This window comes from Chiloscyllium plagiosum, unplaced genomic scaffold (genome assembly GCF_037043375.1).
Source record: "Chiloscyllium plagiosum isolate Xiang-an unplaced genomic scaffold, Cpla_swu_hap1 HiC_scaffold_31, whole genome shotgun sequence".
NCBI classification, from domain to species: domain Eukaryota; kingdom Metazoa; phylum Chordata; class Chondrichthyes; order Orectolobiformes; family Hemiscylliidae; genus Chiloscyllium; species Chiloscyllium plagiosum.
The window spans coordinates 16,179,472-16,206,659 of NW_028270169.1; the positions used below are offsets into that span (position 1 = coordinate 16,179,472).

The 27,188-nt window shown below is 41.3% G+C and overlaps 1 protein-coding gene across 1 annotated transcript in view; it reads right to left on the reverse strand.

The window, feature by feature from the left end:
• Nucleotides 1-15,798, reverse strand: part of mnta (MAX network transcriptional repressor a) — a 113,553-nt gene extending 97,755 nt beyond the window's left edge. The window contains exon 1 of the mRNA XM_043718300.2: nucleotides 15,291-15,798. Within this exon, the coding sequence (XP_043574235.1) occupies nucleotides 15,291-15,360 (70 nt within the window). The 5' untranslated portion in view covers nucleotides 15,361-15,798. The remainder of the gene's footprint in view (nucleotides 1-15,290) is intronic.
• Nucleotides 15,799-27,188: the final 11,390 nt, after the last annotated feature.

Here is a 27,188-nt window from a genome sequence, read left to right on the forward strand (position 1 = left end):
GATAGGCCCCTTGTAATTTGACTTTTTAATGACCAGTTCAATCACAGGTTCAGTTTTCAGCTTTGCCAGCTCAAAGAGACAATATTGAGACAGCAACACTTGGGCAAGAGAAAGAGAACAATTGGGTGTTTGAACTCTATATTTAAATAATACTAATAGGAGGACACAGTGGTAGTATCCCTATCTCTGCAGCAGAAGCTCCAGTTTCAAATTCCACTTCAGGACGTTATGATCAGAGGGGATGTGTCAAATGCAGCCAAGCAAGTTGATTATGACTATGTCTATGGCAGGCAGCAAGAACACAAGAGACTCCTGTTTAATCTTGCTGTGGTTCCTAGCCCCAGATAAATGGGGAAGGTTAGTGGCAGGAAAGGCATCCAGCTGTAAAACCAGCTGACATAGCAAAAGAAATTGCTTGTGGCACCATCAATGCAGCATGGGAGTAGCTACAGGACAAAAGGTTTAGAGGTGCCAGTGAGGCAACCTCCTGACGAAGGAGCAGCGCTCCAAAAGCTTGTGCTTCCAAGTAAACCTGGTGGCTATTTCCTGGTGTTGTGTGATTTTTAATTTTATAGGAGAAAATAAAGGACAATAGTTTGAAAACTCATTTAATATCAGCTGCGAAATAAGACCAGCTACAAGCAAATTCCATAATACTGGCTGACTTCCTTTGGTGCTCAACAGTGTAAATCAGAAGATGTAATGCTTTATAATATCAGGACAACAGGAGTATTTGCTGTAGAATGTACAACATATTACTGCATATAAATACATCAGTTAGGAATAGGAATAGGCCACTTGAGCCCATCATTCATTAAATAATTACTGCTCTGATTACTCCCTCCTGATAACTTTATCCCCAATAACTCTTCAATCCCTTTCTTATCAAGAATCAAAAATACTCAAAGACTCTGCTTCTATCATCTTCCCAGAGTTCCAAAGCCTCACAGTGAGACAAGGTTTGACCTCACTGTGTTAAAGAGGAGACCCCATTATTTTGATATTGTAAGCCTGGTTCTAAGTTCGCCCACAAAAGAGAAACATCTTTTCATATCCATACCATCAAAGCCCTACCAGATCCTACTTCTGAAATAGTCAACTCCTGCTCTTGTAAACTCAGGCAGATACAATCTTAGCCCATTTAACCTTTTCTCGTAAGACAACATGCCATTCCAGGTTTTGGCTATTCAATCATCTCTAAATTGTTTCCAACACATTTACATCCTGCCTTAGATAAAAAGAAATCAAAACTCATAGTACTCCAGATGTGGTCTTACCAGTGCCATGTATAACTGAAGCATATCCTCGCTGCTTTTGTATTCAATTCCCCTCAATAAATAATAACATTCTATTAACTTTCCCAATTCCTTGTTATAATCGGCATTTCAACCTTTTGCAATTCCCGCACTAGGATACCCAGATTCCTTTGCATGTCAGAGCTCTGCTAACCCTCACCTTTCAGGTAATATGTTTCTTTCTTACTCTTCCTGCTAAAAGGGCCAATTTCATCATTTTCCCACATTATACTCCATTACTGTTGGCTAAACAATCTTTCTAACCACATTCCTAATGAAGTGGTTATGCCCAAAACATCGATTCTCCTGTTCCTCAGATGCTGCCTGACTGGCTGTGCTTTTCCAGCACCACACTCTTCAACTCTGATCTCCAGCATCTGCAGTCCTCACTTTCTCCTAAACAATCTTCTACCCATGTCAATCTGTTACCCCTACATCATCAGCTTTTATTTTCAGCTTTTATTTTTTTGATGTGGCATGTTATCAAATGCTTTCTGGAAACCTAAGTACAGTTCATCCATCTGTTCTCCTTCATCCACAATACATGTTACTTCCTCAAAAGAAGTCCAATATATTAATTCAACATGATTAACCCTTCGTAAGTCAAGATTATCAGGCAATGTCATCATGGCTTTTTTTAGGTGTCCTATTAAAACATCATTCAGAATAGCTTCTAACATTTTGCTATCCAATCTTGAATTTTTATGTGTCCTGTGATAACATCTTTAAGAGTAACTTTAACCATTTCCCTACCATAGACATTAAACTAACTGGCCTGTAGTCTCCCACTTTCTGCCTCCCTCCCTGTTTAGATATAGGAGATATTTTCACGACATGCATGTGTCGAATTAGAGGTGGAGAGGGAATTACAGCAGAACTGAGAGCAAACAGTCTATTTTATTGCAAAGTACATTTACTCAGAAAACAGTCTGTTTAAACAATGCGCTACAGCAAGCAGTCTACGGAGTGTATTTAAAAAGCAGCCCCATGAATTACAGCAAACAGAACACATGACTGAAACTGTAGCAACATCTAATAAAAGCAAGATTGGTTTTCCAGCAGTGAACAAACAGCACTGAATATAATACAAATTATATGCATAGAATCCATCCCCATCATGTAAAACTGCAGTCTCTGGGCACAGTTGATGGGAGGAGTGGGACAGAATTGAGGTGGGAGTGAAAGATTCAAGGTGCAGTTTACCCAATCAGCTCCATTCTGCCCAGCAACTTAGTGCTATTATTAGATGGACATATCCTTGGTTAGGTATAGTAAAGCCACAGTGAATTGCAGCCTGTCTGCTTTACATCACAAAGACCTAATTAGTGAGAGTACTACAAGCTATGGTTACTTAAGAAGTGAGTTGCTGTCAGTGAGGAAGGCTTGCAGTTTGGCAGATGCTCGTAAATTTGAAAATTTATGCCAGAAGAAAGCAAACTTGAAATGACTGCCTTTCTTCTTTATACACACAGTACACTATCAAATGTCTTGAAAAGTGGTGGTTTCTCATTAGATGCAAGGCTTGCATAATAAAAACCTGTATTTCAGACAGACCTAGCACTATATGCAATGTCACCAGTCCCATTCTCCCTCTGAAGAGAACATTCACATAAAGCTAACTGGAATGGTTCTATTTTTCCATATGGCAGAACTGCCAACATTTCTCAGAACGTGCAACATGTAACCACAGAATATTTAGTTAAAAATCACACTACACCAGGTTATAGTCCAACAGGTTTATTTGGAAGCACTAGCTTTTGGGATGCTGCTCCTTCATCAGGGGGGCAGGATCATAAGTACAGAATTTATAGCAAAAAGAGCATAGTGTCATGCAACTGATATGATATATTGAACAATCCTCGATTGCTGTTAAGATTTAAACCTGTAGGACTATAACCTGGTGTTGTGTGATTTTTAACTCTGTCCACACTGGCACCTCCACGTCACAGAATATTTAGCAACAGACAGCTCTACAGAGAAATATCAGAAAATTATTGAACCCATTTACATACATTATATGCTTTTTGACACCGGATGTCTACTCTGACAAGTGAAACAAGAATACCACAGTGTCCATTCTCTAGTCTCCATCCAAGTATTTAGATTATTTGGGCCGATCAGCATAAGTCAATATCTCGACTAGAGTGGTGCTGGAAAAGCACAGCAGGTCAGGCATGTTCCTAGGAGCAGGAAAATCAACATTTCAGGCAAAAGCCCTTCATCAGGAATGAAGGCTGGGAGCCTCCGGAGTGGAGAATTAAATGGGAGGGAGTGGGGCTGGGGAGAAGGTAGCAAAGAGTACAATAGGTGAATGGGGGTGGGGATGGAGGTGATAGGTCAGAGAGGAGGGTGGAGTGGATAGATAGAAAAGAAGATAGGCAGGTAGGACAGGTCATGGGGACAGTGCTGGAAGGTTGGAACTGGGGTAAGGTGGGGGGAGGGGAAATGAGGAAACTGGTGAAGTCCACATTGATGCCCTGGAGTTGAAGTGCTCTGAGGCGGAAGATGAGACGTTCTTCCTCCAGGCGTCGGATTATGAGGGAGTGGTGGTGGAGGAGGCCCAGGACCTGCATGTCCTCGGCAGAGTGGGAGGGGGAGTTGAAATGTTGGGCCACGTGGCGGTGGGGTTGATTGGTGCGGGTGTCCCGGAGATATTCCCTAAAGCACTCTGCTAGGAGGCGTCCAGTCTCCCCAATGTAGAGGAGACCGCATCGGGAGCAACGGATACAATAAATGACATTGGTGGATGTGCAGGTGAAACTTTGATGGATGTGGAAGGCTCCTTTGGGGCCTTGGATGGAGGTGAGGGAGGAGGTGTGGGCGCAGATTTTGCAATTTCTGCGGTGGAAGGAGAAGGTACCAGGACGGGAGGGTGGGTTGTAGGGGGGCGTGGACCTGACCAGGTAGTCACGGAGGGAACGGTCTTTGTGGAAAGGGGTGGGGAGGGAAATATATAAACGGTGGTGGGGTCCGTTTGGAGGTGGCGGAAATGTCCTCGGATGATGTGGTTTATATGGTAGGGTGGAAGGTGAGGACCAGGGGTGTTTTGTCCTTGTTACGGTTGGAGGGGTGGTGTTTGAGGGCAGAGGTGCGGGATGTGGATGAGATGCGTTGGAGGGCATCTTCAACCACGTGTGAAGGGAAATTGCGGTCTTGAAAGAAGGAGGCCATCTGGTGTGTTCTGTGGTGGAACTGGTCCTCCTGGAAGCAGATACGGCAGAGGCGGAGGAATTGGGAATACAGGATGGCATTTTTGCAGGAGGTAGGGTGGGAAGAGGTGTAATCCAGGTAGCTGTGGGAGTCGGTCAATACCTACTGAGGAGAGGAATCTCTTTGACAATTCTGTTTGGCAGTCTTGGTACCCAATCCTTCCTGTGCATGGGACAAATGTGGTGCAGTGGTGGTGTCCCTACTGTTGGACCGAGAGTGCTGGGTTCAAGTCTCACTTGCTCCAAAAGCGTATAATTACATCTCTGAACAGGTTGACTCAAAAAATATCTCAATGTATAGTAAAATTCCCTCTGTAATGCACCACCAATGGGTTTAAAATCCAGTTTAGGAGACCTCCCCACTTCAGTGGGATTAAACTTCCCAATTCTCATTCCAGTCATTCTTTCATTCCAGTCATTCTTTCACATTTCCAGCACTTCTCCAAGTGAGGCAAGAGTTCGCCAAACAGGGTGCAATTTTGTCATGTATCCATGACAACGGGTTGAAACCACTGAAACTTCTATTGCTCCTTACCCTACTGTGAGCCACAAAACTCATTCTTTAGCAACAAAAAATGCTCCAAACAGATGGCTATTCAGTTAGTGGCAGTAGAGAGAAAAGGCAGATTAATATTTTAGTCTGAAATTCTCATTTTGTTTCAGACTTAGAGCAACATTTTTCCTTTGTGCTCCCAAACTGTGAGTTGAATTCAGAACAAGAGCAGAGAAATAATGCTTAACATGCAGTTTCCTGTCCCTCACTCCAGTTCTGAGTAAATTTTTATTATGCAATTATAACCACATATGGGAGACATGGTTTACTTTAACTATCTACATGGCTGTGGGTCACAATGCTGCCAAGACAATTGACTATAATTTTGAACTTGCATGTGTTTGTTGGTAGCCTTTTGGCAAGATGGTTAGCAGGTGGCTCAGAATCATGGCATGGATTTGATTGCCATCCCAGCTGAGGTAGACTGGGGACCTACCACCTCATCTTGCCCCTGAGAGTGGAGAGCAATTGCAAACAAGAAGTTCCCAAAGAAAATGCCTCAAAACGAAGCTCCAAAAAGACAATGAGGCAAGGATTTGCTTTTGACCTGAACTGATGTATTGTCATGGTACTATCCAAATATGTAGTACCCCGAAGAGCACATGAGGCTATGTACCAAGTCAGAAGGGCACAGATTCATGGTTTGAGAGTATTCCACAAGTTCCAGCAGCCTACCAACACCCATCAGAGTAGTCACTCTTTCCTTTTTGCCAAAATCACTACCACAGATGGATCTGATCCTTCCACACATGGACACAGGTCTTCCAAGCAGGAGTAAGTGGACAACAAAAAGGAACATGAACCATAGCTAATTATTCCCATCTTTTCCCTATTAAATCAAGACTAATTCTGGGATCCCATCCCACTATATCCAATTGGAACCAGCTAACTCAATGCAGATAATGGAAAAAACAAATGTCCTTTTTCACCTATCTGCTTCAGCTCACTACAAGGTGACAGACTTGTTCACTATATCAGTTTTTAGAATTCTTCCCTCGAGAAAGCATTAGCGGCTGGTGAAGCATATATTTTAAGAAGTACAAGGCACATTGCAACGCCTCACTCTGATGGCCATTACAGTGATCAAGGCAGTCACTGACAGCCGAACAATAGACAGACAGACGCACACATACATTCCATCATCAGATAGCAAGCACAAACAAGATTGTCTATTCATTTTCTCCCTCCTGTTACAGCAGCCAACTGGATTCAAGCTGAAATCAACTAATACACCAAACAGCTAAATCCAATCTTGGAACCTCCCTGATTCAAATGGCTGAGTTCCATAATATACATTGCATTTTTCCCTACTGGGCCACTCTTGCTACGTGGTCAAAATAAAAAAAAAAATCTGATTTCAATACAAAGTGCAAAGATCGTCAACGTTTGCAGGTTTAAGTCCTTTATTTATTTCACAGAGCACAAATGTCACCATAAGATTATCCCAACTGTGCTACAAAGCAGCGAATGTCGATCTTTTTCGATGGACTCATCTTCATCCAGCAATGCTTGGCTAAAGGTTATTCACAGCTCACATGGAAAATGTTCTTTCTATCAGCCTGCAGTCTAAACAAACCTATTATTTGATCGATGAGAAACTACATTCTACAAGGGACATCAACCCAGTTGTGATCATTCCAAGTAAATGTCCACCTCGCAGACTGCACAAAACTACACTCTCAGTAAACTTTGTTCACAGCTATAAGGACAAACAACTATGAAAAGACCAGGAGGAATCAGGTACTAGATTTATTAGTTAACATGTGCCCACTTAAACGTACAATAAGGACAAATCCAATTTTAACCGAAAACATTTCTAGACCTATTTCACATTCATTCGGAAAACTGGGGAAACAGACATTTTTTTCCATATTAGAAGAAAAATTCCTTCCACCTTTGACGAAACTTCCTCTGCAACATTTTATCACAAAACATAAAAGGATATAGTTACAAACATTAACACATCACAACTAGCCATATTAGCATTTCCAGGTCATTCTTCACAGTCATTGTCAACAATAGCACTACAGTGGTAAAAACACTGATTCCTGACAGAAAATATGCATTTTGAGTTCCACCATCTTTAAAATGTCTGCAACAACTACAATGGCAGTATCTCCTCCAGTTCTACAATCCATCCTTCCCAGAAATGAATCTCTCTTCTCAGTTCAACATCTTGTGAAGTCCCCAGTCTGACCATTGTCAAAGTGCCAACAACCAACTAGGTTGTTTTCCTTCCTAAACTATTCCCTCTCACTTCTTTCTTAAAAGCCAATTACTTAATGAATTTTTTGCTTAATCCTCCTAAATCAACTTGGGCTGGGCACTCATTTTTCTCATGCTTCTGTGATGCCTGTTTCTACAAAGGATCAATGCAATATTAAGTTGCCCCCAAATCATGCAAATGTATCTAGTAAAAGGATATCCAGTGGTACACATTGTGCTAATCTTAAATTCTTCATATTTACTCTTGCAACCAGAAGTATGGCAACATAAAGGGATGTGAACCAGCTGAGCTCCCATTCTTTAAAAAGTCAGAAAGTGCTGGAGAAACTCAGCAGGCTTGACAGCATCTGTGGGGACAGAGAAACAGAACTCTGAAGATACTGGATTCAACATGAACTCTGCTTCTTTTTCCACAGATGCTGCCAGATCTGTTGAATTTTTTTCTCACTCTCTGATTTTACTTCAGATTTCCAGCATCCACGGTATTTTGCTTTTATTTCAGCTATCATTCTCGTCTGCTCTGCTGTCAAGTGGCCTCTCCCTCCAGCTTGTGAGAGGAGGAGGAAGGACAGAGAAAGACACTTAATCAGCGTTACACATTACCAAGGTGACGAGAACCAGATCCCTGCCCAGCCATGCCCCTACTTCAAGCTGCGTATATGTTGAACAAGGGAGAGAAAAGGGAAATGCTGTAGGATTTTACACCTTTAAAAAATAAATAAATAATAACCTCCGAGACCCTATCTCAGGAAAAATATTAGAAGAAAAATTCCTTCCACCTTTGACGAAACTTCCTCTGCAACATTTTATCACAAAACATAAAAGGATATAGTTACAAACATTAACACATCACAACTAGCCATATTAGCATTTCCAGGTCATTCTTCACAGTCATTGTCAACAATAGCACTACAGTGTAAAAACACTGATTCCTGATGAAGGGCTTTTGCCCGAAACGTCGATTTTGCCTGTCCTCGGATGCTGCCTGAATTGCTGTGCTCTTCCAGCACCACTGATCCAGAATAGCACTACAGTACTTTGGAAAGTAAAAGATTCATAGACAAATGCATTTTAGAATATAGAATGGCTAGGACTGAGGATCTGCAATATAGAGTAAGTACAGTACAGGTTATTTTAAATCACATCATGTTACTACATACGAAGTACAGTTCCTTTAATGGAGATGGAGTTAATTTAGATAAATATGAGGTGCATTTTGGAAAGGCAAATCAGAACAGGACATATATAGTTACTGGTAAAATACTAGGGAGGATTGTTGAACAAAGAGGCCTTGCAGTGCAGACTCATAGTTCCTTGAAAGTGGAGTCGCAGGTAGATAGGATAGTGAAGATGGTGTTTGGGTGGGGTATGCTTGCCTTTGTATATTGGCCAGTGTATTGATAATAGTAGTTGGGAGGTCATGTTTGGGCTGTACAGGACACTGATTAGGCCACTTTTGGAATATTGTGTGCAATTCTGGTCTCCCTGCTAATAAGAAAGATGTTGTGAAACTTAGAAGAGTTCACAAAAGAATTACAAGGATGTTGCCAGGGTTGGAGGATTTGAGCTACAGGGAAGGGCCGAAATAGGAAGACGCTATTTTCCCTGGAGCATCGGAGGCTGAGTGGTGTCCTTTATAAAATCATGAGGACCTGGATAGGATAAACAGACAGGTTTCTTCCCCAGAGTAGGGGAATTCAAAACTAGAGGGCATAGGTTTAGGGCGAGAGAGAAATGATTTAAAAGAGACCTAAGGGGCAACTTTTTCATGCAGAGAATGGTGCATGTATGGAATGAGCTGCCAGAGGAATTGGTGGAGGCTAGTACAATCACAATATTTAAAAGCATCTAGATGGGTATACAAGTAGGAAGGATTTAGAGGAATATGGGCCAAATGCTGGCAAATGGAACTAGATTTAGATAGAATATCTGATCGGCATGGATGTGTTGGACCAAAGGGTCTGTTTCTGTGCTGTACATCTCTATGACTAGCGAGTTTTGAGAAGATTTGTAGCTCAGGTTGAGGTTCTGGATGTAGGTTTGCTCGCTGAGCTGGAAGGTTCGAGCAAATCTACATCCACATCTCTATGACTCTTTGTCTTAACATTAAAAATTGTAATTAACAAGACACAATGATTCAAGCTTTTTTTTCTTTTAATTGTCTAGTCAGCGTTGCTAAAACAAAATGCTCTCCGAAACTGCACTCTTACAGGTCTTTTGTCAGGTAAAAATATTTTGTCCCATACTTCCTATTTCATGCCACGCACAATTCCTAAGCACAAACCAGACTGAGGAAATGCATCTCCCTTTAGACTGTCTCCACAATGTTTGTAATCAGACATACAAGGAAGTGGACAATAATACTTATTAATATAGAGGGATGGGGGGTAATTTCACATTTTCTTATGTATTGTGGTTCTGTTCGCCGAGCTGGGAATTTGTGTTGCAGATGTTTCGTCCCCTGTCTAGGTGACATCCTCAGTGCTTGGGAGCCTCTTGTGAAGCCTTCACAGGAGGCTCCCAAACACTGAGGATGTCACCTAGACAGGGGACGAAATATCTGCAACACAAATTCCCAGCTCGGCGAACAGAACCACAACAATGAGCACCCGAGCTACAAATCTTCTCACAAACTTTTCTTATGTATCTTCGCTCTAACAGACAGTACACTAAGCCTCAAGAATTATGGCATAAGTGTGTCTTTTACTAATCTTTAAATAAAACATGCTGACCACCTACATCTTGTAGACTACACACAATTTCTTTCCTCAATGAGAGAACTTGCACAACTTTAAAATGGTGAACTTTGTTAATCTGATCAGCATTTGAGCAAAGTTCTGCTTTGAAGCATTAATTTTGCTCTTCTCTCTCCACAAATGTTGACTGATGTATTGAGTATTACCAGCATTTCTGCGTTTTTTTATATTCAGTTTTCAAATGTTATGAACCCAAGTACATAAACAATCGCTGCACAAGGGTTGGACTGTCCTCTGTATCTCGGCCAACTAAATGCAAAGCACATCTCTCCAGAATGCTATTAACGTAGGTTACACTTCTTATAGAACTAATCAACACTTTCGTCAGGAAATATTTTATGCAAGTTAATGTCTATTTTTTTTTCTAGCAGAGACATTGCCCACTCAATTGGAGGCAAGTGTAACATTTAGGGATTCTGTACTTTATCTCAATGCGCCTATATACAGGGCAAGTGAAGGGTCCTGGATCTGCCACCTTAGGTAAAAGGATGTCTTACCATTACAAGTTCAAGTGGTTTTCCATTACTCTTCAGCTCAGATGCTGCTGTCACAATACAGACACTGACAATGGATACCAAAAGCACTAGATAAGCACTTTTAAACAATCTACTCCTTTCCTCCTTCCCAGAAACATTTTCTTCTCATACACCAAAGTTCCCACGACAACGTGTCTAACTGGCTTACAATTCAGTTAACTCATGGTTTTCTCTAACATTTCTGGACCCGAAACATTAACTCTGTTTCTCTCCACAGATACTACCAGACATGCTGGTTTTTCTCCAGCAATTTCTGCTTTGGTGTTTCTCAAACCCTTGGCTATTGTGACCCAGTAGTTATCATTTGCAAGCCCAGACTGCAAATTCTGCTGTTTCATAAAAAGAGGTGAAGGACACATGGATCATAATTCTATTAATTTTGAAATAGTTATGGAAAAGGATAGGTATTGGATAAATGTTAAAGTTCTTAATTGAAGCAAGGCAAATTTTGATGGTATGAAACAGGAACTTTCAAGAGTTGATTGGAGTAGATTGCTTACAGGTAAAGGAATGACTGGCAAGTGGGAGGCTTTCAAAAATGAGATAACAAGAGTTCAGAGGTATTATGTTCCTGTTAGAGTGAAAGCTTGTAAGAGAATGGAACAATGGATCAATAAAGATATTGAGGCTCTGGTCAAGAATAACTGAGGATCAAGTTAATCTCTTGAAGAATATAAGGGATGTAGTGGCATTCTTAAGAGGAAATTCAGGAGATTTCCCGCTTAAGGGCAAAAAGGGGATATGAGATAGCATTGGCAGATGAGGTTAAGGACAATCCAAAGAGATTCTACAAGTACATTAAGAGCAAAAGAGCAACTAGGGAGTGCTTAAGGCCCACTAAAGATCAACAAGATCATTTATGTGTGGAACCACAGCAAATGGGAAAGATACCAAATGGTAATTTCATGTCAGTTTTTAAAGGCATGGAAACAGACCTTTTGGTCCACCTTGTCCATACCAACCAGATATCCTAAATTAATCTAGTCCCATTTGCCAGCATTTGGCCCACATTCCTCTAAAGTCTTCCTATAATGAATCCATCCAGATGCCTTTTAAATGTTCCACCACTTCCTCTCATTCCATAAACACACCACCTTTTGCATGAAAACGTTGCCCCTTCGGTCCCTTTTAAACTATTACCCTCTCACTATAAACCTATGCCCAGTAGTTCTGGATGCCCCCACCCTGAGGGAAAAAAAACCTTGTCTATTTACCCTATCCATGTCCCTCATGATTTTATAAACCTCTATGAGGTCACCCCTCAGCCTCCAACACTTCAGGGAAAACAGCCCAGCCTATACAGCCTCTCCCTGGCAACATCTTTTACTGTGGAAAAAGAAATGGGGGCTAGGGAACTCGGGAAAATAAATACAAGTATATTTAAAACAGTCAATTTTACAGAAGAGGAAGTGCTAGAGGTCTTAAAAAAACATGAAGGTGGATAAATCTCTGGGATCTGATCAATGTCTCACGAACTTGAGTTTATTTGAAGAAATAACTAAGAGGATTGATGAGGGCAGAGCAGTGGTCATGATCTATATAGATTTCAGTAAGGCATTCGACAAGATTACTCAGGGTAGACTGATTAGCAAGGTTAGATCACATAAAATACGGGGAGAACTAGCCATTTGGATAGAGAACTGGCTCAAAGGTAGAAAACAAAGGCTGGTGGTGGAGGGTTGTTTTTCAGACTGGAGGCCTGTGTCCAGTGGAGTGCCACAAGGATCAGTGCTGTGTCCGTGGCTTTTCGTCATTTATATAAATGATTTGGATATGAACATATGAGATATAGTTAGTAAGTTTGCAGATGACACCAAAATTGGAGGTGTAGTGGACAGCGAAGAAGGTTACCACAGAGTACAACAGAACTTGATCAGATGCGTCAATGGGCCGAGAAGTGGCAGAAGGAGTTTAATTTAGATAAATGAGAGGTGCTGCATTCTGGAAAAGCAAATCAGAGCAGGAATTATACACTTAATGGGAAGGTCTTGGGTAGTGTTGCTCAACAAAGAGACCTTGGAGTGCAGGTTCATAGCTCCTTGAAAGTGGAGTCACAGGTAGATAGGATAGTGAGGAAGGCGTTTGATATGCTTTCCTTTATTGGTCAGAGCATTGAGTATAGAAGTTGGGAGATCATGTTGCAGCTTTACAGGATATTGGTTAGGTCACTTTTGGAATATTGCATGCAATTCTGGTCTCCTTCCTATCGGAAGGATGTTGTGAAACTTGAAAGGGTTCAGAAAATATTTAGAAGGATGTTGCCAGGGTTGGACGGAGGGGCTGAACAGGCTGGGGCTGTTTTCCCTGGAGCATCAGATGCTGAGGGGTGACCTTATAGAGGTTTATAAAATCATGAGGGACATGGATAAGGTAAATAGACAAGGTATTTTCCCCTGGAGTGAGGGAGTCTAGAACTAGAGGCCATAGGTTTAGGGTGAGAGGGGAAAAATTTAAAAAGGACCTAAGGGGCAACTTTTTCACACAGAGGGTGGTACGTGTATGGAATGAGCTGCCAGAGGAAGTGGGGAGGCTGGTACAATTACAACATTTAAAAGGCATCTGGATGGGTATATTAATAGGAAGGGTTTAGAAGGATATGGGCTGGGTGCTGGCAAATGGGATTAGATTAGGTTGGGACATCTGGTCGGCATGGACGAGTTGGACCAAAGAGTCTGTTTGTGCCGTACATCTCTATAAGTGTATCTGAGGACGTTGTAGTAAGTTCGTGGTGTTCCATAGAGATCGATGTTGGGTCCATTTTTGTTTGTAACTTATATAAAGATTTGGATGAGAATTTAGGAGGCATGGTTAGTAAGTTTGCGGATGACAACAAAACAATGAAGAAGGTTATCTCAAATTACAAAGGGAATGTGATCAATTGGGCAATTGGCTGAGAAGTAACAGGAGTTTAATTTAAATAAATATGAGGCATTGCATTTTGGTAAAACAAATGAGGGCAGGACTTACACATTTAATGGTAAGGCCCTTGGACCATATAACATATGCCTCCTTCTGTTTCTTAAACTCCTATCTGGATAGAAACCCGAGAAGACCAGCTTTTCCTATTTATTTCACCGGCGATTTCAACTTCCAAAAAGGCATCCACTAGCCAGGTTTTGATTGGAACGCAGTGTTGTCAACTCCCTGAGGATGGGGGTGAGTGGGAATGGAAGGGGCATCGATCTGGCTATTTTCCTGCATTCTAAAGGTGCCTGAGAATAGGACAACTCTTTCACAAAACAATCCCCCCGGCCATTTCCTCCAGCCATGTCACCAGTATCCATTGTTTTTCAACAATATGAACCAGTGTCAAAAAAAAACGAACAGTAACAGCGTGACGAGGATGCTAAACTCAATTCTGAATGTGGTTCCTCATTGGGGTCTGTGGCGAAACCATAAAGCAGTTTAGGGACGATGTTTTATGGTACCGGGGACAGTGGAGAAACCTTAGTCCACGGATGTGAATGAGAAGTGTGGATGTTATTTAAATCGGGAGTGTTTTAAGACATCTCCCCGCCCGGAAAAGCATCAATGTCTTTTCGTATTGTACCCTTGTGTGATTTGAGTTAATCTAAAATTGACCGTCGCGGGTATAATCACCTCGTCTGAAGTGCCCACAGTTGTGTGGAATATAAAGCAATCACCGCCCACGACCGTCAGGAAACGCGATTGTGTGACAGCAAGGCTGGAATTTAAAGGGAAATAGCAAAAGGGGTGGAGGGTACTGGGGAGCTGTTAAGTAAGGGAGACGGGTGTCTGGAAGATCGGTCAATTGACAATTGAACAGTGGAAATGAACAAATCGCACTATATTTGTAACGTGTGCTGCTGCTGTGGAGCTTCTGAATCGGTAACAAGTGGATCTGAATTTACTGAAAGCAGGCTTGTCCCAATGCACGTGGTAGCGGGGAGGAGTCAGACACGTCAGGCTGAACAAAATACACTGGCACTATTATTAACAATAGCTCGTGGAGATCGGGCTGAGGGAAATGCCAGCAGCGCCGACTCTGCGACATCCCTCACTACAATGTATCTCCCTGCCTCTTCCGCCATCGGTTACATTCAACAATCAAAGACTGTCGGATTTACTCAAACAACAACTGATAAAAATTGCAACAAAAAAAAGCGGAACTACCAAGTATCATATGACACCTCCACCCCATGCCACGACACGTCATTATGCAAACAGACTACAGTATTTTTGCACGTCTGCCCTCGGCCCTGCCCCTGGAAAAGAATTCCTTAAATCATAAGCACTACCGTACAATCGACTGGTTTTGGTGCACTATAACTGGATAGCATTATCCAACATTTGAACATCTCCACGTGTCAGCCTTATTACAAATGTGTGGCTCTCCACAGAGAAAAAAATAATGTCAGTTACATCGGAAACCTAGATCGATGCTGACTGATCCTAATTACGTGGATTTACCGGAAAACCTGTATTTTACGTTAAATGACTTGTCTCAAAAATTCTGAATGAAAATAATCACGTTATCATTTCCTGCCAAAACACTATGACAATGTCTAGTACTATCACTCTATGTAACAATACAATGTAACATCCAAAGTGCAACAATCTAAAGAGGATCGTGTAATAATGAAAGGCCACGCGGATTTTTCAGAAAACCGGGCCAGATTAACAAAAAAAACAGACAAGTATCCGCATTGGTCAGAGGAGAGAGAGAGAAATGTTACATCCATGCGCTCTCTTACCACGTGTTTTCTGTTGTTGCGCTTGCAATTCCAAAAACATTGCAGCTTCCAGCAGTGTTTCGATACTCATGCTCGATCCTATCAATCACTTTTTCTTAAAAAGGGGGTGATTTTTCTTTTTTTTTGTGGTTGTGGGAGCAAACAACCAAGGGGGGGGGGGGGAGGGGTTCACTAAGTTTTAATTTGGCCGCCTTCTACAGGCCCAGCAGACCGAGTAGAAGAGCAAACGAGATATCCTTTAAACCCCCCGGAATCTTTCAGATGAGGAGGGGGGGGGGGGGGAGAAAAAGAAGTCTCAAGATGGCGCAGTATACAGCCCCAAAATCCAGTAATCACAACAAGCAGTAATACTGCCCACTAGCAGTCCGACGCAAACTACGTTCCAGATCTCACGTCGAAACGGGAGATGCTTGAGATTTTTTTTAACTGAACGTCCCCTGAATTCCTGGGACTCTCGCCTTCAGCGAATCGGGATCGAACTCATTGCGGAAGCGCCGCGTTCCAATATCGAACGTTAAATAACAATCCGAAGCTGCAATGTATCCGATTGAGACGAAACGTTCGCTAGACATTCACCAGTGTTTCCAAACAACCAGCTCGGCTCGCATCGTGCTGCTCATTTACATCTCATTTGATCCGCCCCGACTCTCACACCAATCACACTGGAGAAGGCTTAACAGTAGTATTTTCACATGGACGCCCACCTGCGTTAATCCATCGCGGATTATTAAAATAAAGAGACGGCGACTGAAAATAACTTTTATTTCAATGGTGGGGGAGGAGAGTTTGGTTTTGCTGGAAACGATTTCATTCATTTAGAGCAAGAGTCAATGCTCATATGTAGGGCGCTGTCACTTGAGGAGTCTGTGCCTTTGCCTTTTAGCGTTATATTCTGTGTGTAACATGGACACGCTGGAAATCCACAACAGTCCAACGTGCGCCACAGGTCTGTGGGCGGATTAGCAAGGGGGGTTCTTGTATGGCACGACCGTGCGTTTTCTTTTGGGGTAAGAAATGTACAAAATGGAGGCGGCTCGCAGTCGGCAGGGTGTGGTATCGGGAGGCAGAGGATGCGGAAGAGTGCAAAGTCGTGTTTGACAAAACAGCAGAAGAACAACGTGGTGAAGGCGGAGTTTGGAACGAACTCGACGCATGATATTTAAAGGGGCGGATCTAACGCTGGAGTCGAGCCATAGTCAGTTACAGGTCGACTTGTGGAATAAGGTGCAAATTTCAGTGGAATCTTTATAGCCTCTGAGCCAGTGACTGTGATAATGAATTATTCACGATACAAAATGATATTGAAATACATTATTGGCGCGAAGGGGGCGGTGGCGTTAGGCTGCGCTGGCTTTAAACTCGTTAACTGGACGTCACACGTTTCATTTTATCTTTAACGTTTTAGGTGCTGGAGCAGATTGAGAGAAGCCATTAACAGCAATACATGGAAGTGTTGAAAGGCGCGGAGGACGAAAGTTAATGTTTGAAAATTAAAATAAAATGTATTTATAGATTATACTCCAAAGTGCCAATTCTTGGAGAGGCGGTTAATAATACTAGGAGTGTTGGACAAAAAAATCACATATTGGAAAATCAAAATAAACGTTCGGGATTGTTCTGTCTCCTTTCTGGGGGAGGGGGTATCCTCAATTTCCAAATCTGGGTGTAAGCCATCGCAGAATTAAATATTTGACAGCAGCAACTTTGTACATAGACTGAACTACAGTTCTGCGAAATAACAAGCCCCTTTCCCTTTTAAATCAAACCGTCCGACTGAACTGCATTCTCAGACCCGTGATTCACTACTGCCCTCTGGTTATTCATTCATTTCTCAATGATGTTCCCCGGTATATGCTGAAGGTGTTGGGTCATGCTGAGGATAGAGTTGCACAGTTAGCTGATGACGCGGCCATCCTTAATTCATTTGCTGGCCAATGGGGAACGAATGTGGACTGAGCTGTTACTGCCTGTCACTCGCTGACAATTTTATGCAAAGTCTAGGCAAAATACCTTCTCCGCAAGTCTGACAGGGAAGGATCAGCTCCTAACGTCCCTGAAGCGCAGCAGAAAAAGATGATCGATTCTGGGCAGATTGTGAAAGCCGTTTGGTAGAATGCCTGGTTGCTAGAGTTTCTAAACAAGCACCAAAATCTAGTCTGTTCGGTGGCGCAGGGTAAAGTGGGCGGGATCTCTGCCTGGGTACTTCCTGCTATACTACTCTGAGAAACTGGAAACCCTCAGTAAGCCATTGTAAACATCGTTGAAATTGTGTCGAGATACCTCGGAGTGGAATACAATGCAAGAAGAAGATTTATTTCTAATGCACTTTCTGTAATTCCCAATGTGATTTCATTCTGCCTTCTGTATGCTTAACGCAGAATATATATTGTAAGCATTACAATTCTATGTGGTAACCTTAAAAGGGAACAAACATGCTGCATTGTATCAACAAGCAAGTTGAATTTAAGTGCAAATTCTTTAACATTCAATACTTTTTTGTAATATTTGTTTACAAATTTTACGAATAAAGTATATTTTGGGGGAGGCAAAGCTCAGTGATGGGATTAATTGGCTAAATCATTGAAAGAATCAGCTGCAGCAGGATGAGCTACATCACCATGACATTTTTTAATGCTTACTAATTCTGACTGTTTGTGCAGCATTGATTTCTAACCGTGTCATTGACAACCATACCCAAGTTCTGTACTTTCCTCCCTAACCTGCTTTATCTTTCCTTTTTTGAGGCAATTGAAAACCAGATTCTTTCCCAAGCTTTTGTCCCCCGATCACATATTTCCTTATTTGGTTGAATGTCAAATTTTGTTTCCTATTGTGAAGCCTTGGGAGTACCTTTAGTAAATTAAAAGTGCTGCACAAACGTAAGATGTTCATATAATTTCCAGCAGTAACTACAGGACAACAATCATAGACAGGGAGTCTGGCTGTTTTATCCCTCCCTATTGTTGGGTGCTTGAGTAATATGTAGTTACAGATAACTCATTTGATCCTTGATATATTTCCAGAAATCGTCTTGCTCTATATTCCTCTGATATCTGCTTGAAACAAAACCTACTCTAATCATAGTCTGATAAATGCATTGCTCTTGTATTCTTTGTTGGATTTATTCATTACTATACTTACTACAAGTTTGGACTACTCCCAGTGGTGGAATCATCTCTACTTCTATTTTATTGAACACCTATGAATTGTTTTTATCTTGTCTAATTGTTCTAACCTCCGAGTTCTGGAGTAACTCTTGTAAATCATTTTTGTTTCACCTCCAGTGCCTCTGTATCAAACATAGAGCCCAGAATTGTACATAATAGTCCAAATGTGGTACTACAGATGGTTAATACAACTTCATTCACCTTCAGTTCCATTGCTCTGGAAATTACCTCAGTGATTGTTTTAATTTTTTATGTCCTTGTTAACTTGTTATGCTACATCTTATGATTTATAAACTTGCATACCTAGATTCCTTTACTTTTACACACAATTTAGACTCTCATATTCCAAGGATTATTTTGAACTCTTTATTCCTCCTACCAAAAAGACTACTTCACATTTAATTATTGAAATTAATTTTTAATTTGCATGTTAATTCTGAAAATGGGAGATGGGTTAGCTCAGTTCTCTGGATACCTGGTTTGTTATGCAGAGTGACATAGAGTCATAGAGATGTACAGCATGGAAACAGACCCTTCGGTCCAACCCGTCCATGCCGACCAGATATCCCAACCCAATCTAGTCCCATTTGCCAGCACCAGGTCCATATTCCTCCAAACCCGCCCTATTCATATACCCATCCAAATGCCTCTTAAATGTTGCAATTGTACCAGCCTCCACCACATCCACTGGCAGCTCATTCCATACATGTACCACCCTCTGCGTGAAAATGTTGCCCCTTAGGTCGCTTTTATATCTTTCCCCTCTCACCCTAAACCTATGCCCTCTAGTTCTGGACTCTCCGACCCCAGGGAAAGACTTTGTCTATTTACCCTATCCATGCCCCTCATAATTTTGTAAACCTCTATAAGGTTACCCCTCAGCCTCCGACGCTCCAGGGAAAACAGCCCCAGCCTGTTCAGCCTCTCCCTGTAGCTCAAGCCCTCCAACCCTGGCAACATCCTTGTAAATCTTTTCTGAACCCTTTCAAGTTTCACAACATCTTTCCGATAGGAAGGAGAACAGAATTGCATGCAATATTCCAACCAATGTCCTGTACAGCCGCAACATGACCTCCCAACTCCTGTACTCAATACTCTGACCAATAAAGAAAAGCATACCATACGCCTTCTTCACTATCCTATCTACCTGTGACTCCACTTTCAAGGAGCTATGAAACTGCACTCCAAGGTCTCTTTGTTTAGCAACACTCCCTAGGACCTTACCATTAAGTGTATAAGTCCTGCTAAGATTTGCTTTCCCAAAACGCAGCACCTCGCATTTATCTGAATTAAACTCCATCTGCCACTTCTTAGCCCATTGGCCCATCTGGTCAAGATCCTGTTTTAAGCTGAGGTAATCCTCTTCGCTGTCCACTACACCTCCAATTTTGGTGTCATCTGCAAAAGTTACTAACTGTACCTCTTATGCTTGCATCCAAATCATTTATGTAACTGACAAAAAGTAGAGGGCCCAGCACCGATCCTTGTGGCACTCCACTGGTCACAGGCCTGCAATCTGAAAAACAACCGTCCACCACCACCCTCTGTCTTCTACCTTTGAGCCAGTTCTGTATCCAAATGGCTAGTTCTCCCTGTATTCCATGAGATCTAACCTTGCTAATCAGTCTCCCATGGGGAACCTTGTCGAATGCCTTACTGTCGAATGCCATATAGATCACATCTACTGCTATGCCCTCATCAATCTTCTTTGTTACTTCTTCAAAAAACTCAATCAAGTTTGTGAGACATGATTTCCCACGCACAAAGCCATGTTGACTATCCCAAATCAGTCCTTGCCTTTCCAAATACATGTACATCATGTCCCTCAGGATTCCGTCCAACAACTTGCCCACCACCGAGGTCAGGCTCACCGGTCTACAGTTCCCTGGCATGTCTTTACCACCCTCCTTAAACAGTGGCACCATGTTAGCCAACCTCCAGTCTTCCTGCACCTCACCTGTGACTATCGATGATACAAATATCTCAGTAAGAGGCCCAGCAATCACTTCTCTAGCTTCCCACAGAGTTCTCGGGTACACCTGATCAGGTCCTAGGGATCAACACCATGTGTTCAAATTCTGTACTGGCTGATGTTACCATGAAGGACTCTCCTTCTCAATAACTCCCCTTGCCTGAGGTGTGGTGACCCCCAGGTCAAACCACCACGAGCTGTCTCTACTAATGAGGGAGGAGCTCTATGGTCTGGTAAGACTGCGTCGACTTTATCTTTACATTTTAAATCTGATATTTCGCTAAAAACTTTGTGTAGCTTTCCACAGTCTTCCTTGGGTATTTTAACCATGATTTGGCACCATCCCCAAATTTTTGAGTTGTTCCGATTCCCAAGTCCAAATGTTTTATGTTAATACTGTTTACTAAGGGTGTCAACATTAAACCCTGTGTGGAACACCAACAACCAAGTCTTGTCAGTCTGAGTAATTTGGAAGGATTTTTAAAACAAGATGTTTTCGGCCCATCTTCATTGACAAGTGACTGGAACAGCACAGTGGGTCAGTGGTCAGCCACCGCTCCCAAAGCTAGCCATGACAAGGAGATTTGTCATTGCATCAGTTGTGCTAGTTCAGCCTTCTGCATACAATGGCCCCAAATGTTTGACAGTCAAGACCTTTACAGGTTAACAGAAATCTTAGGATGCAGATAGTTGTCGTCATCACGCTTGTGTACTGCAGTAAGACCTGGACTATGTGTCGGCTGAATATACTGAGTGGTAGTGAAATTCCAGTGGTGAAGCCTCTACCACTTCCTCTGACTTAATTGGAAGGAAAACCAAACAAGTGTTAATGTTCTTCTTGAAAGCAGACTCTCAGGATTTAGTCATATCTTTGGCAAAATCAATTTTAGTGAACTAGTGCTGTATCCAAATAGCCAAAAACCATCTCCCCCAACAGCTCCTGTCTTCTCAACTCTCAGATGATGAACATTTCAGGGAAGGGTAAAGAAAATCTTTCAAGATACTCTGAAGCACACCTTTGAACTTAATGAATGGGAGGAACTTGCTACCAATCGTTCAGAATTGAATATTGACAATTTATTTATCAAGTTGTATCATTCTGAGTCTTAGTGTCTTAATAATGAGTCAGAGCGATGGAGAGGAGGAAAGAAAGGGAAGTAAATATGGCAGGCTTGAAACATACAATGTCTTGGGGTATCTTTCCATTTGCCCAACAATCTCTGGGTGAAGAATTGCCCTATTCAGTCACACGATATCCTTGGCAGAAACTCATTGATGTGAAGCGTGGGCCCATTGGATTGAATGATCTGTTTCTGTGCTACAAATATTATATACAAGTTCCTCTTTGACAGTGATGTCCTGGCTGATCTGAAATCTACTTGTGTTTGTTTTTGAAACTCATAACATCCATAGATCCAAGGACAATTGTGGAACTGCTATTGGATTTAATATAATCATGTGCGACATTTATATTTATTCCAGATTGTTGGAAATATTACACGAAAAGTATTGATTTTCAATGTTAATATTACTAAAATAAGTTATTTTAAGCAAACATATTTGTTGACATTGTCAAGTGGAGCTGTAAAACATGAGAATTAGAATATAAAGAGTGCAAGGCAAGTGGGATATCAACAAAATTCAGCAGAGCTGTCACAAGTTAGTCCCCACCAGTTTAAACAATCTTTTGGAATAAAATAGACAAATTCCATTGTAATACCATGACAAGTGTTGACTGACAATTACTCTCTTCAGAGCTGAAAATGTGTTGCTGGAAAAGCGCAGCAGGTCAGGCAGCATCCAAGGAGCAGGAGATTCGACGTTTCGGGCATGAGCCCTTCTTCAGGAAGCTGATCTCCAGCATCTGCAGTCCTCACTTTCTCCTAAAAGAATTACTCTCTTCAACCTTGGTTAGAGAATGTTGTCTCGAGCCAAACTGCATTTACACTTTGGTTTGGAACACACATATCTCATTGCCATGGAGTCTTTCCTTTTGAAAATTCTTCTCAATCCATGAGGACTACAGAATGTATGGAAAATTGGGTGGATGCAGAATCTGGTCTATCATGCAGTTCCATATGGTATGGAATTAAAAGGAATTTTAAAATGCCCATAAAGTTGCGCTCTAATGATTGTAACTAAAAACATTCATCTAATGGCTCAGCTGAAGAAAACTTGTACAAAACTAATAAGCTCTTACATGCAATAGAGAAAAACAGCATTCTGTCCATTGTGAACCCTTTCCAACATTAAAGTATGATGTTACATCCTTCACATCAAGTCCATATTAGGTAGATTTGCACATATCTTCTGGCAGCTTTCACACATAATCACCATTTATCTCAGAAAACAAACAGACATGTATCTTTTAATGTACAGTACACAGCACATTTTATTTCAATAATTCGCAATCTAATGCCAGGAATAAAAATAACAAAAGACTCAGGCAATCACATAGTACACATAAAACCACAGCTGCGTAGGCCCTAAACCCTCAAATTCCCTTCCTGCACTTCTCTGCCTCTCTACTTTATTTTCCTCCTTTAAGACATTCCTTAAAACTAGCTGCTTTAAGTTGGTTTTAAGCCTGGTTACAGGCTGGTTACAGCCACCTTATGAAGAGGCAGCACCTCGAAAGCTAGTGCTTCTAAATAAACCTGTTGGGCTATAACCTGGTGTTGTGTGATTTCTAACTTTGTTAATCCCAGTCCAACACTGGCACATCCAAATCATTTTTTGATGAAGGGTCACTGGACCTGAACCGTTCATTCTGAATTCTCTCCACAGATGCTGCCAGACGTGCTGAGTTTTTCTAGCAATTTCTGTTTTTGCTTCTGGTTTCCTGCATCTGCAGTTCTTTTGGTTTTTATTTACTCTTTGACAAAGGTTTTGGTCATCTTACCTAACACCACATGTTGGCGTGGTATCATTATTTTCACAATGCTCCTCTGAAGGGCCTACTAATTTTTGAAATTAAAGCTGTGACATAAATATAAATTCTTGTTCTTGTAAGTGCAAAGTCAAGGTATGTTTTCTTTTTTAGCAGACTATATACACATATGAAACTTCTTTTCATAGATATTGATAGGCCTGTCATATTATTTCCAGTAATCATGGCTGACTTTCAGATGTCAATGTTTGTAGTGTTTCCTTTTTGTTTTAATACCAAGGACTAATTTGCAAAATCACATTCCATTAACACCTGCATTGCCCAGGAGTGAGCACTTGCACTCAATGAATTAATGAAATGAGCAAAGCTGGTTTCCCAAAACAAAGTCAAGTAACCTCCTCTAAAGCATGATTTGGAGGTGCCACTGTTGGACTGGGGTGTACAAAGTTAATAATCACACAACACCAGGTTACAGTCCAACAGGTTTAATTGGAAACACAAGCTTTCGGAGTGCTATTCCTTCATCAGGTGGTCGTGGAATATATCTGTGGTATATACTCCACAATCATCTGATGAAGGATCAGCGCTCCGAAAGCTAGTGTTTCCAAATAATCCTTTGAAGCAGTGTCACACCGTCACATGATTCACCATTGTTCAGGAAGAGTAGATCAAAATGTTTGTAAAATAAAACTATATAAATTTAACACTTTGTGACAGTGATCTCAGCCTGAGGCTCCAATAGGAGCACTACAATTTGCTTCAGAGCCTCAGGGTTAAAGAGAAGAAAATCAATCTCAGTTCCATTATGGCAGTTAGTTATGGCATTACCATGGACTTTGTCTGTTTTATTCTGAAAAACAACTTTAACTGGTGGGGAATAACTTGTGGGAGCTCTGCTGAATTTTGTTCAAAATCCTAGTTGCATTGTGGTCTTTATTGTCTAATTCTCCACTTGATAGAGCTCCATTTGACAATGGTGAAAATGTGTTGCTGGAAAAGCGCAGCAGGTCAGGCAGCATCCAAGGAACAGGAGAATTGACATTTCGTGCATAAGCCCTTCTTCAGGAATGAAACGTCGATTCTCCTGTTCCTTGGATGCTGCCTGACCTGCTGTGCTTTTCCAGCAACACATTTTCAGCTCTGATCTCCAGCATCTGCAGTCCTCACTTTCTCCTCCATTTGACAATGCCAGCAATTATGTTTTCTTAAAAAAACTTGTTAATAGTCTGTTAACATTAAAATTAAATACTTTTAGTGTAATGTTTCCAACAATCTGAAATAAATACGAATATTACACATGATTATATTCAATTCTGCACCAGTGGAGTAGCCCACTGATACTTACTGTTGCGGCTTAAACAAAATGAATTCCTTCAAACTTTTTATGAAGGTATGTTAGCATATTATGTTACTAGACAATTTGTCCAGAAACCTGGACAGATGGTTTGGAATCTTAAGTTCAAGTGGAATCATGGCAGTTGGTGAATTTAAATGCAGGTAGTTCAATAAACCTGAAATAAAAACTACATCAAGAACAGTGACCATCAAACTACTTATTATCTTAAACAAGACTTGGTTCACTGATGTTCATTACATTAAAAATCTCACCTGATTTGAGCTATGTTTGACTTCAGGCCCATGGCACTGAGATTAACTCTTAACTACCCTTTGAAATAACTCAGTTGTGTAGGAGTGTGCTATAAATGCTAGTCTTGCTGGCAATGCCTACATGCCCCAGGATGAATTAAAAAGAAAGAAAGCAAATGGTTTCAGAAATTGACTACTGTGAAACTATAGTGGAGCAAGGGTTCATTGATTTCAGGAGAGAAACGAAGGGGAATACTGTCAGAAGAAAGAAAGTTAGTATCTGAAATTCTAAGTGAGTGCATGACTGTAGTCAGCCAAATGAGTTAGCAATCATGAAAGAGATATATAATTTGCATTTACATATCACCTTTCACAATGTTAGGATGCCCCAGAGTTCTTTGCAACCAAGTAAGTATTTTTTAAGTGGAATCACTTTTGTAATGTAGGAAATACCACAGCCAATTTATGCACAGGAAGATCCCACAAGCAGCAATTTCTTTTGTTGGAAGAAGATCAATATTAGTCAGTAAACTGGGAAACATCCAAACACATTTGTCTTTTTCAGGAGATTACTATTTAATTATTTTTCACAGGCCACACACCATTCTAAACTAAGAGAGCAGAACAACACTTTTGAACAATACCTCAAGGGAATACGTCAGAAACAGTTCTCCCCTTGAGCTGCCTCCCTGTGTGCAGACACCAACCAGCTTGGCAAACCTTCATGCCACCATGGTTGATAATGACAACTTAGCAAGACTGGGATTCTAAGACATGTCTCTTAGCAGACAGCACCACAGGTTAAAAAGCAGCCAATCTGGGTGGTCCCTGGTTAGAGGGGCATTGGTACCAGTAGACTATATATCAACGCATTTAGCTGTTGTATATCAAACAAGATGGATGAAGAAAAAAAATGATGAAAATTACACAAAAATGGGAAGGTGTACTCAGAAAAATAATTCAATGGGAAGAACGTAAAAATAATATTTTTAGAAGTATATATCAGTTCTATTATCCTGATTTTTTTCTAATGTCACTAAGATTTGCACTTTATTATTGCAACTCCAAACAGTAAAAATATATCTCATGCATTTGGCATTGCATCAAAATAACATCAGGGTTAATAAAGCTATTCATAATGAAACCCAAATTGGTCTTCAGCTTTATGACACATAGTTACCATGAGTAATGGATGATAACTATTTTGCATTTGTACATTCTTTAATAAGTTTTTTTTTAAAAAGTAGCTCTGGGTTAAAATGACCTTTCTTGATTTTACCTGTCCCCATATCAAATTCATGTTAATGAGACCAGAACATTTGAAAGGCAATAAGTCCATTAGGTATTATGTAGATTGCACGTGATTCTTTGATTCATATGGGCTTTTATGGAAAGCATGTCAGTTTCACAAGTGGAGCATATGTTACACCCACTTAGTCCTTTTATGTTTGTTGCCTGATGTCTAATACATTTTGCAAAAACAATAGCAACTTATATGGCAGCTTTAATCTAATGAATCACCCCAAGATGTAAATATGACTTTCCGATACAGAGATCACATGTAAAGCTCTAATTGCTTGTTCTGTGGTGCTGTGAAGTCAGTAGACCATGTATATATTGGGTGTGGGCGTTTTGCACTCCCTTTTTGATTTTCTTAAAATCCTCCTTCTCTGTTTTTGGTTGCACTTCAGTCCCACGCTCCTGATCTTCGGGCACCCAGTACGGAAAGGGGAAGGCAGGTCTGAAGACCTCCTCGTGGGTCTGCTCCAGGACCTGGCCAAACTGGCCATAAACAGGTACAGGCAGCGGGCCATGGAGGGGGTCGTTAGGGCTAACTGCCTGCCCCTCTTCTGTGGTTACGTTAGAGCCCGGGTGTCCTTGGAGAAGGAGCACGCGGTCTCCACCAACACCCTGGAGTTGTTCGGGAGCGGTGGGCGTCGCAGGGAGTGGAGTGCATTATTTCCCCCTCCAACTCTATTTTGATTTAATCCCTGCCCTCCCCTTCACTGTTTGATCACACAGCATTGCCCTTTGATGAGAAGGGCACTGCTTGTCACTGGCCACCCGGGTGTTTCTTTTTCCTGGTGGTGGAAACTGAATAAAGATTCGTACACCTTGTGTCTTTCATAAAAAAATGAAAAAGATGTAAAAAATAAAGCTCTAATTTTCATAAAATCCTAACAGTGTGGAAACAGGCCATTTGGCCCAACAAGTCCACACTGACCCTCCAAAGAGCAATCCACCCAAACCCATTCCCCTAACCTATATTTGCCCCTGACTAA